Here is a 16,883-nt window from a genome sequence, read left to right on the forward strand (position 1 = left end):
TGGCTTCACCTTTATGAAATTGCTCACTTGTCTGAGTACTTTCATTTCTCGCGGGTCTGCTTCAGTTGGGTGATCTGAAAGTTGTGCAAGTCAAATTGGTATGCAAAATTTTAGGTAAAACAATCTATAAAATGCTTCTATTTGAGGCGAGAGTTGGAAGGTCACCTGCTGAGGTTTTATTTTTAAGCAATTTGTATTTATCACAAGTTACTTGGCCTAAATGGGCCTTATTAAAGGCCCATTTAGGCCCATTTATTTAAGGTATAAACAACCAAAAAGGTGAAGTTGGTGTTGTGTTTTAACAAATTGGCAGTACTGAAAGACTTAACAGTAGCCAAACTATAATTCACTGAGGAATGTCTCTTGCACTAACACTGGAGCTTTTTAAATTCCAAGTACTCCCAAACAGATCTGCAAACCACATGGCTACAAAGTATGAGAAGCACGCTCTGTTTAAGTACAGCACTTTTAATGATACAATGGTTTGATGGGTTTGTTCCTTAACATGAGAAGAACTGCAAGTCAGTGAGGACTGGGTGAAAATACTCCGGCTCTCCAGCCTTTATAACAAAGTCCACCCCTTTATCTAAAAAGACATCTCTGGTTCACAGGCAAACCTGGAAATGCACTGAATCCAGTAACATGGAATGATTTTACATGACAAACTTAAAAAAAAAAAAATGTTCAAGCTCATGAGGTTTTACAAGACACTGAATTGTGAACACAGGTTGTTGTTGAAACTTGTAGCCTGTCAGAAAATCAAGTTATTGCTAAGACGTCCTCGAAAGTTTTTCCCGTACTTGTCATCAATAGTGGCTTCAAGAACAGGATACATTTTGCGTCGTCCTGCTTAGTTTTATTAGTGGCTTTTCAAACCCTGAGGTGAGCGTCTTTGAACGCAGCACTCCACTCATTTCCAGTCATTGTTACACCATGCACGGAAAAAAAGAAAAAAAAAGTCAACAGACTGTGGAGATGGCGTCGAGTTCACACACAGAGCATACACACAGTGAACAGTGTAACAAGGAGTAAATTAGTGACCTACAGTGAACCACAGGCTTTGATATTCCACCACACAGTAGCAGCAGGTTTCTATACTGTAAAACAACCAGAATACGTGTACACACAAAGCAAGCAAAGAACAAGGAGTACATTTAATGAAATTCTTTTCAACTCGGGGAAGATCAGTGGGAGACTCCTGCCTCTTGAGTCAATCATGATGGTAAACAGGGATGCAAGACACAAATAATGACATGAACTATTTCACATTCCATTTCATGTTTGTCCTTTTTTTTTTCCAGAAATATAAGCTGATAATTACTCGAGGGCCAGAAAAATTTAATACAGATAAAATTCAAACTCTACCACCCTGATGCTTAATCTGACGGGCAGAGAGCAATGGTACATGTTTTGTACAATAAAACATGTATATACACTCACACACAAATATATATATTTACATACATATATACACAGGAACAGCATAAACATAGACTTTTTAGGTAAGTGCTAGGGTTTTGAGAGTGGCTCTGTCACAGCCGTGCTATAGGGTTAAGATAATACTGGTAGAGGAAGAGTACACACATTCTTTGTACAGCATGGATGAGGCATCCACGGCTAGATGAGCCTTCTTGGTTTACTTCGTTTCGTTGCTGTTGCTTTTTTTTTTTCTTCTTCTTCTTTAGGACACTTGTCTCGTGACAAGAGGTGTTGTAATAGCTATTTACAGGACCTCTCACTCCACTGAGAGGTGTAGTGCAAGTCTTTCTGGCTGTCAGTCACTTAGGATGTGCACAAAAGACATGGGGAACACCCCTTTTCGGTCTGGATCTCCTTCAATGTGCCCGATCTGGAATAATAATAATAATAAAAAAAAGAAGATAAGAAAAGGAGCACAATGCGTTTTTTTTTTTTTTTCTTTTGTGCCGTTTCGGTGCCAAAACTACGGATTTTCCAGCTGAACTCACCCACCACTCCTGGTCCTCTTCCCCTGTAACTATGATCACCTCTCCTTCGACAAATGTCAGTTCATCATCGTTGTCGGCCTGGCAGTCGTAGATCGTCTTCACTCGACGGGCTTTGTTCTTCCCCTGGGTACAACGTACATCATCATTATCAACCATAAGGACGGAGTTACCACTGGGTCTGTTTAATTCTGGAGGCCAATCCAAAAGGTAGCATCAGTCTGGTTCCCTTGAAAAGTCACAAATAGGATTTTTGCTGCCTTTTCATCTCTTGGATTGTCGCATAAAATAGATCATGATGTTCTGATAGACAATCTTCCTCTACATTAATCCTTCATTCCACTTGATCCCAGCTAATTATGGATAAAAGACGAACACAGAGAAAACAACCACTCACACCTACGGGCCACTTAGAATCACAGAAAATAATAAAAACATGCAAAGACCACACAGAAAGGCCCTGTGGCCCTACGACTTGAACCCAGGATATTGAGACAATCGTACTAACCACTACATCACTGATGGCCCAACTCCTTTTCGTTAGAAAATGAGAACGTAATGTCGGGTTGAAATGGTATAGCCAAAGGATAATAGATTGGTGCATTGAACTGAACAATTCAAACTACTTCACAAAATTACGAGAGAAAAGGCTTTATCTGCATATTGGTAGCAGTTTTATTTATTTATTTTATAAATTAACCTTAAAAAAAACGAAAAACAAAATGATGAAAACAGAACAGAAACTGCCCATACCGTGTTAATCTTCCTCGGGAGTGGTACGGGCGTCTCTGCAGTCCCTGCCGGGGTCCCGTTGGTGTCTTCGCCATGTGGTTGAGTCGGGGTCGCTATAGGTGCCTGTTGATTGGGTGACGGTGAGTCCTGAAGCTGCGGTTGAGGATGAGGCTGAGGCTGAGGCTGAGGCTGAGGCTGGGGTGGAGGCGGAGGTTGCGTCTGAGGCCTCTGCGTCGACTCCCCGTGAGACAGCCTGGGAGTGGACTCGGCGGCCCCGGGTTTGGGGGGGATGTCTGCGAGATGAGGCTTGGGAGGGAGGTCTTTGAGCTGGGGTTTGGGCGGCAGGTCTCCCAGCTGAGGTTTGGGAGGGAGGTCCGAGAGCTGTGGCTTCGGAGGAAGCTCTCCGGGTTTAGGGGGGAGTTCGGAAACCTGCGGTTTGGGTGGCAGGTCTCCCAGCTGAGGCCGGTCCGCCAAAGGAACCTTCTGCACCGTTTCAATTGCTGGGGGGGACTTCTGGAAGACCTCTGGAGGAAGGCTGGGCTTATCCATAGATGGATGGTGTATGGTATCGATCTTACGCAATGCCACTGGGGGAAAAAAAACCAAACAATACACCAACTTCAATTGACTGCTTCAATATCCAACTTATTGTATTAAAAAAAAAGAAGAAAGCTTGTACCTTTCTGAGGTAGTTTGGGAAGAACCCTTGGACCAAGTGTAGACTTTGTGTTGCTTGAAGTAGTGCTGAATTGTTTAGAAGTAAAAAAAAAAAAAATGAATCAAATTAATTAAAGAAAACTGCTCATTATCACGTGGAAACACTTTATCATAGTCCATAGAATGACTCTTTTCATATCGGAGAGGTTCCACCAATGCACACAGAAACATCGTGGTACCTTTGCTGCTGAGGAATTCCTTCAAACTTGTTGGAAACAGGAGACATCTTACTGACCGGAGGAGGAGTGGAGTCGCTTCCTAAAATATTGACATCCATGACGACAAACACATTATTGAACACTGCAGTGGAGCGCCGGCTGAAGAGATTAATTTGATATAATTGTGAAAGTAAATCAACATGCCGTGATGGTTTAAAAAAAAAAAAAAACCAATGGGGGATGCATCATCTGGCTGAGCGTTCTATGAGCCCATGCTCTTTGGAAAACTGAGGTGGTTGTGCAATAAAGTGCCGTCATTCAATTAGTGGTGGGGTGTTACAGTTCGTGACTCAAACACAGCAGAAGACATGTGATAACAATTAAAAATACTCATATTTAAACACATAAAGGACGTGAAGCAAGCAAAATGAATGATAGGGGCTTCATCTTTTGTGACATATTTGTTTTTATCCTAAGAGTGCATGTAAATGTTGGTGGAATACATTTTTAAGGAATTACTTTTTTATTCCAGACTAAAACTATTGCATGAATACTGAAATCATCCACAGTTGAGCTGATGAGTGACTTTGTGAAGTTACTGAATAAAGACATAATCAAGACATAATTTGAAATGAAAAGTGCCAGTCTGGAGGAAATGGTGAGGGTCTAAAAAACTCAATCCTCCTCACATCATCCTCTCCTTTTAACGACGAGAGCCTATGATTCCATAACCTTTACACAACAATTTTTACTTTAGATGGCTAAATATTGACAGAAACACATTAAACTTAGCTAAAATATCGTGTTGTATATTCTAAAACTTTAAATACATTAAAAATTGTATCTTTTTGCAACTACTTTCTTTGTCGTCCAGTTTTTAATTCAAAAATGTTCATGCTTTCTAAAGATCTCACTGAAACCAAATTGAAGTAAAATACTTAAAATGTACTTTAACTGCATTTCACTGACTTTCCAGCTTATTTACAGCAGTTTATCAGATGCAGTCCTCCACAAATCCATCAGGTGTGGTCATCTAAGATCACTATTGAATAAATCCTATATTACATAAAGCGGCAGGGAAAAAACAAAACAAACAAAAACCAACTTGGGAGATCTCAATAGATTTGATTGTGCCCAAAAAAATTTGCTCAAGGTCCACTTACAAGCTCATTTTGGAGCTTCAATCCAAATCCCATGGTTTGTATTAGTAAATGGTCACATGAGCTTCGTTTAACATATGGTGGAAAAAAAAAAGAAGAAGATAGAACTGGACAAAGTTCTGACACAATTTAGTCGGATTGTCTAAATGTTTTGTTTTTTTTGCTGTTTTTTTTTTTTTTTTTTAAGACTTCAGTTGAAATAAACCTATCGCGTCGTTGGAGTGAAACCAGCCCTGGACAGTTAAGGTGTGCTTGCATCTCACCCCCAGTTAAGCCCCCTTTACTGTGTGGACTGTGAGAGAGCGGGCTGGGTGGGTCAGACAGGGTGCGTTTGTGTCCAGGAGGGGGGGGCGGAGGTCTCTTCTTGGACAGGGTTGAGCTGCCTCCTGGTGTGAGTGTGGAGGAAGGGCCGGATGGGGGAGTAGCTGGAGGAGCGATACATAAGACACATGAGGTGATGAGGCCTTGAAAAATCCTTCTGTTAACCCCCCCCCCCCAAAAAAAACACCCCGAGAAGGTAAAGGAGAGGATGATTAGGTATGGAGAGGAGAGGAGGAGTGTAAAGAGTGACGCAGAAAAAAAGTATGAACCAAATTGTTGGCACAGGAGCGTTGAGAGAGAAGTCTTGAAGCATTTGTGACTGAGACTTTAAAGCACTCACTGGTCACTAATGTAGAGAAGAAGTGGGCGAAAGAAGCTAATAGAAAGCTCAGCCAGAGAGGAATCAGCTGTGGTTAAGAGTTTACAGCTCAAAGGAGGTGGAGTACAATCTAAAGAAAGATTTCAATTTTTTTTGTTTGTTTTTTTTTTTAAATCATGTAGGCATAAATAATTTAATGTTGATTTGCCTACATAGTCCCATTATTTCTTTAAGAAAAACACCACTACCTTGTAAATCTGAGCTGTAAAAGGAAGAATAAACTGAGGGATAACTGTATATGGGGCACACAGCCGAGTAAGTGGGGAGAACATAAAACCAGGATATTCACTGATGTATGGTCGAGTGCCAGCCAGAGTGGCGTAGTGCGAATGAGAGCCAAGGAATGCCAAGTGTGGAGCTGAAAGAATAGAGAAACAAAAAAAGAGAAAGAAAACAGAGCGAGATGAGGAGTGTGGGAGAGAATCTACAGTATGTCAGTCTTATAAAGAGCTGCTCCCACACACTGTAAAAAAAACAAAAGAAAAAAAAACAAAAGAAAAAAAAACCACACACAGAGAAAAAGAAAAAACCCAAGATGAAATCTTATCAGAGGCGAGCAAAGGAAAAGGAGGAGGAACGGTGTGAAGCCGCCGCCGCCACCACCCCCCCCCCCCCCCCCCCACCCCCCCCCCCGTCGGGAGGGGAAGAGGGCGAGTACTTCAGCACTTTGGCGAGAGAGAGCATCGCCAAGGTGGAGCATCTGAGGAGTTAGTATGTTCATCTAAAAGCATGTCTGTCGTTAAACCTCTTAATCAGGATCACAATCTTATTTTTGCATAAATCAAACTTCGACTTGTTTCCAGTGTTTCTTGAATGTTGGAAGGCGTCTGCAGACCACACCTCCACTCAGAAAAACTGTCGCTTTCGGAGCCGAAACACGGCAGTTTCCGGTGCACAGTTACTTCCACCAGTTTGTCTTCCTTTGATGTGACATTACCAAGGTGCCATTTCACTTCCTCTGGTCTATAGTCCTTTCAGTAGAGGGGCGATAATTCACTGAAACTATCTCATCAAATACAAAGTAAAGCTCCGACAGTGAAGCCGTGAAGTTGAAATAGATTTTTTCCCTCTCTACTCTGGAGCTCATGTGACCACAGAGATGAGACCACAACGAAATGCTGACTCTGGGTCCACTGACCTGGATCAATGCAAAGTTCACCACACAAAGCACAAGCAGTCCATCCATCACAGGGTTGTGGGAGGCTGGAGCTGATCCCAGCGATGGGTAAACACCCTGGACAGGTCGCCAGTGCATCACAGTGCAACTTAGAGTCACCAGTTAAATGCATGTTTATGGACTCTCAAAGGAAACCAGTGCACCACCATGTAGCCTCACAACTCATCTATTTCTGCTATTAGATGTTTATTTTTCTCTTTGGAATCATCCAGACTGGTCTTTAACAACTTGTGGGATGCAGTATGCCAAATAAATCGCAGGACTATTACTGAAAATGTCACAAAGAAATACACAATTCAAATTTCCAGCGAATTGGGGAATGTATCTATTTTCTTTTGAGGTGAAAATAAGATACTGATTCCATCATGACAGCGGAACTCATCAAAAGGTACAAAAGCGTAAATGTATTCATGTCCATTATTACCGGTTTCATTGACTCAAATATTTGGCCTTTGGGGAAAGAGATTTTGGTCAAATATTCTATTTTAAAGGTAAAAGCCACTGAAACTTATAACATACTGACAAAATCATGCATCTTTGACCCTAATAATTCAAACAATTCTATATTTAGTTTGCTTAACAGTACAACAAGTAGCAGGTATTTTATAAATCTTGTGGTATTACATCAGAAAAGATTGACTAAAGGTGGATAAAACTGAGTGTCTTTGTCCTTTCTTTCAAAATTACACCAAAGAAGTCAAAATACCAACTTGTGTACAACAAATGTTTTGTTGAAGACATGAACTTTATCGTCAACATAAACAATACAAATGCTACTCGTACCACTCGCTTTTTGCTTCTTCTTTTCGAAATGTTGTCTCATTGCACAGTAAACAAAGTTTCAGGAAATAACCCACTGAAATTTGTTCTTTTGCACTGGAAACAAGTGAAATATCACACCCCTTGCTTTAGGAAAAATAAGATTTGAATACTTGATGATGAATTAAACTTGTTAAGATGGAGGTTGAGAGTTTGTTTTCCATCATGAGCCTGTTTTCAAACAGCCGACGTTGTGACGGGTCCACGGAGGGAGGCCTGTTATCTTTAATTGTAATACCGCAGACGCAGCACGCCCACAGTATAGCCTGTGTGTACACTACGTCGAGGCTAATGATGAAGTGTGTGTACGGGCTTCCCTTTTACACATGCCTGTCGTAACGATGGCCGCCCTGCCCTCTCCCGAAGCCAAGTTTTCCTGAAGGTTTACTGTGTAAGCAATCTTAATGACACCTGCATCCCGCCCTCTGATCCTGTGTGCTGACAAATTACATACCACTGCAGGGTGTGTGTGTGTGTGCATGTGCATGTCCGTCTGTAGACGAACATTAACAGAAACAATGTGGTCACTATCTTCTCAGGCTATCTTCTGTAAGTCAAACATAACCATCTGACCATTTGCATTACTGGCTGACATTTGCAAAAGAAATATTCCCAGAGTACTATCTCCTGAATCCAGTGCCTTGTTATAGTTAAAACCCAGAGACCGATAAGACTAAATGTTGCATAAAGGGCCGCGGCAGCGCCCGGAGCAGTCAGGTCTGACCTTTGCCCTGGTTCCTGGGTGGCAGCGGCGGCCCGTCCACCGGGGAGGAGCTGAGGTCAGTGGAGGCGCTGTACATCTGGTTGGTGAAGGCGCTGTAGGAGAGACGCTGCTGCTTGTCCCTCTGGCTGATGAAGCCCGGCAGGGAGAGCTTGTCGTGGGGGGAGAGGCTGGAGGAGTGGCAGAAGCTCTGAGGCCTCGGGGAGCGGTCCTTCTTGATGGGACTGGGCTGGAGAGAGAGAGGCACGTAACAGATGAGACTCAGATTGAGCCTGTTCATCATGTTCACCATATTCATTTCCACTGCTTTACACATTTCTGTAAATCTTCACACGAACCTTACAGTTTAAAGCCAACAAAATCAGAAAAAAATGCACCTAAAACATATTACAGTGGCCATTAAAACACAAAGGAATATCATCAATTGTTTCCTTTACATGGCATCCGAACACTAAGTCAGATAATTTCATGTGTCCATCAAGGTGTTTTCGTCTCGATTTGTTCACAGCAGAAGATGAACGTGACAAACCTTATCGTCCAGGTCATCGTCGCTCTCGTCCATCTCCTCCAGTCTGAGGCTCCACTCGTACTCCACATGGATGTGAGGGTTGAACTTCCCCTCAGCAGCCTGCACCAGCTGACACACGCAGACAAATCATTTCAACACATGCAAACTGCAGCGCTTGAGCTCCACGTCTTAAAGCAAACGCTGTAAATTTATGAGAAAAGAGAGTTGGACAAAGAAACGTGTGACCAAATAAAAATACCAAATAAAATTGTGTAAAAAATATAAATAAATCAATCTACAAACGAAGTCAGTTCTGAGATTAAACACACATGGGTAGAATTTACAGAAGCACAGTGAGAAAATTGGAGCAGTTAAAAACAAAAACCAAGACGTTCTAGTATTTTTTTTTCTATCTGCTTGCTCATTTTAGTGTTAATAACAAACATACATCAACAATTACTTCCACTCTGCTGCCGCTGCTGCCCGAGGCTGCAGGCAGACCTTTGACTGCCATCTAGTGTTTCTAATAAACTGGCCAACAATAAAGTGCGTCCACACAGTCTCAACTCCACGACCTTTAGTTTGATTTATCCGACTGTCTATTTCAAGTGTGTGACTTTCATAGAATAAATGATCAGCTGCGGGGTCCGGCAGCTCGTTCGGGGCAGTCCTGTACTTACTGCCTCCTCACACTGAGTGTTCCTCAGTCGCCTGGCAACATCCAGCGCCGTCTCTCCGTTCTGATTGGCTGTGGGGCGAGAAAGGGAGAGTCAGGAGTCTGACACGCTCGTGGCGGCGGATGACACGGGCGAGGGGATGAACCCCGACGTGTGACTCACTGATGTCGGTGGCCGGCTTGCCCCTCAGGAGCAGCTTGAGGCACTCGGGCTTCTCGTACATGCAGCAGTAATGCAGGGCGGTGTTTCCCCACTCCGTCTGCTTATCCAGGTTACCGCTGAGAGAGAGAGAGAGAAAAAAAAAAAAAAAAACAGGACCCAGGTTACATTCCTGAGGGTGTTTTCCACTGCCTGGCCGCTCCAGGTGAACTTGCTATCATCCAGGATTTTAAGATTTAAAGTGACACAATTGAGCTACAAACAACAGAAAGTCTTTGAGGTGAGATTTGTCATTGAATCATTCATGAAAACTCACGTCTCTCCCTATCCTATGTAAATCAGGAGAACTATTACAGCAGGGGTTGGGGGAAAAAAAAAAACCCTCACATTTCCAGCAAAAGAGAATGAAAAATATATTAAATAATAAGCGCCAAGGCAAAGTATGAGCCACTAATTAAAAGCGAGAGTCCTGTGTCTGCTGTGGAGACCGTGTGCAGACGGAGCAGTGGTGGGTAAACAATTGAAAAGAGAGGAATAAATTAAGGCAGAGAACAAGTGCTTGACCCATTTCTGTTTGCCTTGTGGGAATCTGAGCAGAGCTGAGCTGTGTGGCGCTAAGCTCTCCTCTGCACTTTTACTGCTTTTCTTTTTCCTTTTTTTTTTTAAATCACAGACTGGAGCACAGAACAGAGAAGAAGACTCGCAGCACAGATCGAATTTAATGCTGCATGTTTCTGAACTGTGCTGTTTAGGACACAATGTTTCCCTAAAGTTTTTTTCTGTATGAGTCTTTTGGGGCATTTTGGCAACTCTCTCTGCCAAAATAAAAGCGATGATGTACACAACACTCTTAATTTTCATTTAAATCACATGAGACCGGAAAACGTACCTGTTTTGCACGAGAAAGTCCACCAAGTGCAGTGAGGTCTGGTCGGCAGTCCTCACAGAGTAGTGCAGTGCCGTCTCTCCGGATTCCTGCAGGGGGCCATCAAACACAGCAGAGACTCAGTCAGGAAATCTTGGGCAGCATCCATTCTGTATTCTCTCCTTCTCTGAGTCTCTTTCAGCATTTAAACAAGCCGCAGTAAACAAAATGGCTCCTAAAAAAATCATATTTCTGCAGACGTAAGTTTGAGTTTTGTCGTTTTTTTTGTGCAAGACATTAGAAACATGGAGGTAACGTAAGCCGTTTGATGGCTCCTGTAATGTTGGGTACAAGGTCTTTTGAGTCATGCTCCGTGTCTCAGGTTGAGGATGGGATGTCACTGTGAAGCAATTTCGATGCACCGACAGCAGCAGATCAGATATCGGTGAGTCAGACTTCATAGCGCAGACGGCCGCGGTTCCCCCTCTGTCGCTAAACAGGATCCTCTTTAATTCTGCCGCAGCATTGTACACTTAATCTTTCATGAAAGAACTACCGTGTTTGCGTTATAAAACCTTGACCCACTTATGTCAGATTAAGTCTGATCACACATGTTGTTTGCGGTGCGGTATCTTCGCCCTCGACTGCTCGTTATTGAACTTTCGTTTCTGGCCCGAAGCAGCCGCGCAGGAGGTGAGGAGACAAAGGCAAAGCGGGGCAGAGCCGCATAATATAAACTAGGCACAGACAAAAAAAAAACGCCACAGATGTCGCCATGGAAGTAAACATGGACCCAACACAGATGATGCCCTGCGATGAGGCGGAGGCTGCTGGCTACCACCACCTGCTGGCGAAGACGCCCAGATGACTCCGATTTTTCCAAACTGTTACACCCTTCTGTGGCCGCCAAACTGGCAGCGATGTGTCAGCGTTTGGTCGTCCTGCTGGGAACAAACCTCACACGGAGGAGGATGAACCGCTGCGGAAACACGTGCAAGAGCTCCCAGAAGCAGTTTGGTTTTTTTTGGGGTTTTTTTTTTTCCCCTCTAGGATCTGCAGTCGAGTGTGAGATCACTGTGTGCGATTGGAAATATAAGGTCTGTGTGTGAAAATGTATAAGTGGAGGTTATGAGAACAGTTTCACTTGCAGCACAGATTCCAGGCATATTTTCACAGTTCACTCACCAGCCTTCAAGGACATGCAAATAGTTTGGAACTTGAATGGGATCATTAAATCTGATTGGCGCGATCAAAAGGATAATTTCAATTCAACGAGACCTCCAGAAAAAAACATGTGGCATCAAAGGCAACTTGGTTTGGAATGAGGTCACCATTTTATGGACTGATGTTTGGTGAAATGCGTTGTGATTTGTAGAAAAACACGTGGGAGAAGGCAAAATCGCTCGTCGCACTCGCATGCAAATGTTCCCGTAAGTTTTAATCTATGCAGCAATCTGGGCTTTTCCCCCCTCGCATTATTCACTGTGCACTATCGTACAAACGCTATCAGACGCACAGTAATGATGACTCATAATGCTGGGTTGGAAAACAATATGATTTTAGTCAATGTGCATCCGCGGATTTATGCACAATATAATGTGGCAGACCAAACCATCCAGCTCAGAAGAAGGAAGGAGGTAACACTGGTGTTATATGCTGTAATGGTGAGCCTCAAGTTGACTTCCACGCGTTGTTTTTATTTCACAGTTTTTGAAGAAACCATCGGGGTATGCCTTTTTTTGTGTAATTTCTAAACGAGAAATCTTGCTAAAAACGAACTCAGTTGAGATTACAACCAATATGTATTTCCCAAAGATTAAAGTGAGAACACGTCTTTATTTGGAAAATCATACAAGAAATTCTCAGTCTACAGATCCCATTCACTTGTATGACACTCTATTTAGGCGATATACCAGAAACAATTACGGGAACTGATAGATATCTGTTGAATATTTTTGCTGCAGCAGCGAAAAAAGCCATCACTCGCAAATTGTTACAAGTTGACCCTCCCACAGTGGATAATTGGCTAGAAATCATTAAGGACATACACGAGATGGAAAGATTGACTTTTCTTTTAAGATTGTAGATGGATATTTACTCTTCAAAATGGACAAAATGGACAGTGTATCCGAATAAATAATTGCTATCATGTATAGATAACTGATGTATGCTGGCACCTCATTACCCATTTATTTTCCATAGTGGTTCATTACAACATATACAAGATTATTGTTACAGGAATGCTGCTTAATGTTGATCAATGTTTATACGCTTGACAACTCTGCCTTATGTGGAAAACTGTTCAATAAAAATTGAGTATAAAAAAATAAAATAAAGTGAGAACACGTCTGTGTCACTGATCTAAGTGTGTGAGGGTTTCTTGCCACTCACCGGCCCGGCCTCCGGGAGCGGCTCCATCAGCTCCACCCCCTCAGCGTAAACCTGAACGAGAGACAGCAGGTCCCTGGACTGGACCGCCTCGAACAGCTCGATCATTTTCGCTGCCGCAGACGTGCACGTCTTTCTGGCGTACTTGTGGTCCACATACTTAGCGTTGATGAACTCCTTCCTCACCGTCCTGCAGGAAAACGTCACACGTTCACTGGGAGAGGACCGCCGTTGGGGTCCGCGAGACTCAAATTATACTCGGAGAGTTCTTACATGTCACTGGAGGGAGTGGGCTTTGGTGAAGGGGTAGAGAGGTTTCCCTCCATGATCTCATTGAAACTACTGTTGCCTACGTTCTTGGCCAGCTGAGGAAATAATGAGCAAAACAGCAGATCACAATGATGTTCGAAAGAATAAGAACATTCACATGTGTTGGGAGTCGATCTCTGATGTGTTCAGGGTCAAATTCTGTTTCCACTTATCTCTCCTCTTTCAGCGCTTTTGATATTTCACTCAAGATGGAAACGGTTCAGGTTGTGGGGAATAGAAGGTGCAGAGTTACTGGGTAGAGCTTTGGCCTGACTCACCAAGAGTTCTGAGGTTCCTAACTTGTCAAGCTCCATGGACTGGATCCGAGAAATGTGGACTCCCATCTCTCTGTGGATGCCAGAGCACTCGATGCAGGTGAGGATCCCCAGGTTGGTGGACAGCCACTTCGGGTCTACAAAACAACGGCAATATAACTGTACAGCACCACTGTCAAAGGCAACAAAGCTGCACTGAGCACAATAGATTTGAGAGTGAGAGTTTAAGTGTCTTTGCTTGAATATATCTACACATACACATTGACAAACAGTTTTGTTTAATTTCAATTAATTGATCTTAGTGCACTTTTGAAAGGAACTTTCCATTTTTTTGCCCCAGCAAGTTTGAAAAAGACATAATTTGACGGGAAAAAGAAAAAAAAAAACAGGAGAGGGAGAAAACTTGCAGATGCAACAGATCGGGCAGCAACGTGCTCCTCATTTATGGCTATAAAAAAAAAATTCAGCTCAACGGCTAAATGGCTTCATTTTACTACTTTACTCTACATTTCAGTTATGAAGCCAAAGTAGAATTCTTATGTTCACTACATTTCTTCCACAAATATCCAGATTTCTACCCGACAAAAAAAATGCGTAGCTGTGTTATCCCTTTCTGGCCAATAATACTTTGAAATCATCTGGAGTGATGTGAGTACTCCTTATTTGATCCTTAATCATTTGTGTATATAGTAATTTTTTTACACAGAAACACTGCTTTGAATTATACTGAAAGAATCAATGTAAGCCCTTTTCCTGCACCACATGTATTGATTTGACTCATTAATCTAGCACACTGTGCTGGTGACCGCAGAGTTCTCACACTGCAGGAGGACGCCCAGAGTCCATTGCGCAACAAGCAAAGGGCACAAGCACGCTGAGATTTCAACAGATCCGTGTGGCGACTTCACACACTAAACCGCAGAGACTGACCGGCATCGCTGCCTGACTTTCTGATGCAATCTGGGGGATTTAAGCCGGCCTTAAGGCCGGTGGTGCTGGTCGTGACCTCAGCGATGCTGTAATGCTGGGCGGGCGGGGGAGGGGGGGGGCTGACTGGATCTGACAAGTGAACACTGGGGCGAGGGCCGGTGGAAACAAGGACCCAAAAACCAATGAGTCACACAGAGAAACACAGGCGAACAAGCCGGGCACCGGCACACACTCGCTTGACACAATGAACAGATGCAAAGTTGGCGATGGGTCACAGGGTGCATGTTGAGCATGATGAGGGAAACGCGCGGTGCCCTCTGTGGCTGCCTAATGACAAAGATGCAAATCTGTGCTGTGCGGAGAGAGCTCCTGCAAGAATACCTCTGACCAAAATAATAATGATCTTTCACGAAAATGTATTTTCTGCATTGGTGACAGCGAAACGCATCAGAGCCGAGTGGCATCCAGTCGGCAAGTGATAGACTCCAGATGAGATTTCAAAAAGGGAAAAACAGGATTGAAACAGCTCAGAGCCACATCTGGATCACCACTGAGATCATGCATACGAGTAAATGCAGCTCCAAGAGTGTAGACATGAGAAATTGCCCCTCAACCACTGCAGACTGCGAGGGTCGACGGCGTGTGTGACTTATGTAACCACATGATGTAATGCTGTTGTTTCTCAAAGCCTAGAAATGTTGTTTTTTCCCCCCCCTCAGAGCATAAAGTCCTCCCAACGCTCGGTCGACAGGCTGCCGTTGTGTGTGGACTCATGTTTGGGTGTGCGTGTGTGTTTGTATGGGCCTGAACCTCCACAGCCCTCCTGAGTGCTGACTCTTTGCTTCCTAATGCAGGGGAGTATCAGGACCAGACCGTGTCCTGAATGCTAACAAAAATAGCGCCGCACACATGCACGCAGACGCTTGTTTGTTGAAGGCTGCGGTGGGATTTGCAGCCCAGCTTGCGCGGTTGCCGTCTAAGTGAAGGACGCTCCGGCCGAGTGCGGTGATGATACAGCGAAGCTGTCGAGACGGACGCACGCCTTTAAATAAAACATCGTCCCGTGTAAATCCGGAAAGTGCTGAAATGAAGATGTTTGTTCATCCTGAGACAAGGTGAAGGTTGACTAAGCAGAAAGCAAAAACAGATATTTATATCCACACAAGGTCCCTGCGGGGTGGCACAGTGGAGCAGTGGCTTGCACTCCAGCCTCACGGCAAAAACAATGTATGGTTCGAGTCCAGGCAAACGGGACCTTTCTATGTGGACAGCAGTCCCACTTTACCTGCGGCTCCACAGTCGCAGCACACTTCATTGCCTGGCATACGGAGCACGTCCTCAATGATGGCTTTGGTCAGGTCCTCCAGTCCGTCCTCGCCTCCGCTGCTCTGCTCCCCGCGGAACGCCATGTTTAATGCCTCCTCCTTGCTGTTGGTCAGCACCGAGATCCAGCTGAAAGAGGGGAGGAACACACGTTGTTCACAGCCATTATTTCAATATGTGAGTTTTACGTACATTTATATTGTAATTGAGATTAAAAAAAAATGTCATGCTAAAACAACAAGATATTCAAGGGGAAATTAACAATGGAGAGCTGCAGTTAATGATTGTCATCCAAAAAGGTTTCAGGTTTTAGGTTAATGTGTCTGTCAAACAGCCAAAAATACATGAAATAAAAAGTTGCAGACAAACAGGCTGACAAGCTGAACACAGGCATGCAGTTTTTTGGTTTTTTGGGGGGAAAACACTTTAAAATCTGGTATTTTTTGTTGTTAGGAAGTAATAGAACACTCGATTTAATAAACCAAGGCTAATATCGCTGTGTGCCAAGGAGAACAAATAAAAAGAAGAAAATTTGATGTAGCAGTAGACAGCTGGCTGATTATTTAGAAACAATGACTTGGTCAAAACGGCATAATTCAGTTCTCATCATCTAAAATTTTTTTAATAATCTTGATTTTACATTGGTTTCATTGACTGTTTATGCACAAACACACCCACGCACACACACACACACTGAACTGCAGTCATTAAGAGCCACACAGACAGGAAACACTGTAGATGCCTTTGAAGCATTCAGACATGGGCGGCCACCATTCACTGCGCAGCACAATCTGCTGTGTTAATCTACACAATGAACTGACACACGCACACGCACACAGACGCACATACACACACAGACGCGCACAGTGAGGCTGACGTCAGCACTTCCTCTGTCACTGTCAGTCATCTGCCCTTTGTAAAAGCCGAGAGCAGACAGGCTGTGGGTTTGTGAACCGATGTGTCAGATTGTCAGCGCGTGTGAAAGATAATGTAAATCCACCGGCGTGCAGGAGCGAATTGTTTTCGTGTTGACTTTTATTACGTGCTATAATGCGCTCGCGGCCTATTAGAGAGGGAGTGTGACTGCACAAAGCAGGAGCCCTATGGAATACTAAATATTTCAAGGGAAATCCCAGGAAGGAGCTGCGGCAGTGGCTGCTGCGGCAGTCGGAGCTGCGACACCGAAGTGGAGGAGAGGAGCCACAAGCTGAGGACTTCACGTACAAGAAGATACCAGGAGTGTGGAAGCAGCGCTGAATGAGGAGCAACAACAAGGCTGCAACAAAGCTTCCAGAGAAAGG

The 16,883-nt window shown here is 43.7% G+C and overlaps 1 protein-coding gene across 2 annotated transcripts in view; it reads right to left on the reverse strand.

Moving 5' to 3' along the window:
- Positions 1–467: 467 nt before the first annotated feature.
- asap1b (ArfGAP with SH3 domain, ankyrin repeat and PH domain 1b) overlaps positions 468–16,883 on the reverse strand; it is a 58,839-nt gene continuing 42,423 nt past the window's right edge. Inside the window, exons 14-29 of one of the 2 annotated variants that reach the window (XM_080514876.1) lie at positions 15,545–15,711; positions 13,333–13,466; positions 13,019–13,110; positions 12,749–12,935; positions 10,382–10,467; positions 9,496–9,611; positions 9,337–9,404; positions 8,678–8,785; positions 8,152–8,377; positions 5,721–5,789; positions 4,995–5,156; positions 3,593–3,671; positions 3,376–3,440; positions 2,718–3,283; positions 1,968–2,090; positions 468–1,849 (exon numbers count right to left, since the gene is read on the reverse strand). In XM_080514876.1, the coding sequence (XP_080371002.1) occupies positions 1,775–1,849; positions 1,968–2,090; positions 2,718–3,283; positions 3,376–3,440; positions 3,593–3,671; positions 4,995–5,156; positions 5,721–5,789; positions 8,152–8,377; positions 8,678–8,785; positions 9,337–9,404; positions 9,496–9,611; positions 10,382–10,467; positions 12,749–12,935; positions 13,019–13,110; positions 13,333–13,466; positions 15,545–15,711 (2,323 nt within the window). In that variant the 3' untranslated portion in view covers positions 468–1,774. The remainder of the gene's footprint in view (positions 1,850–1,967; positions 2,091–2,717; positions 3,284–3,375; positions 3,441–3,592; positions 3,672–4,994; positions 5,157–5,720; positions 5,790–8,151; positions 8,378–8,677; positions 8,786–9,336; positions 9,405–9,495; positions 9,612–10,381; positions 10,468–12,748; positions 12,936–13,018; positions 13,111–13,332; positions 13,467–15,544; positions 15,712–16,883) is intronic. The other variant, XM_080514875.1, reaches the window with a different exon arrangement.

The sequence above is a fragment of the Blennius ocellaris genome (assembly GCF_963422515.1).
Source record: "Blennius ocellaris genome assembly, chromosome: 19".
Classification (NCBI taxonomy): Eukaryota; Metazoa; Chordata; class Actinopteri; order Blenniiformes; family Blenniidae; genus Blennius; species Blennius ocellaris.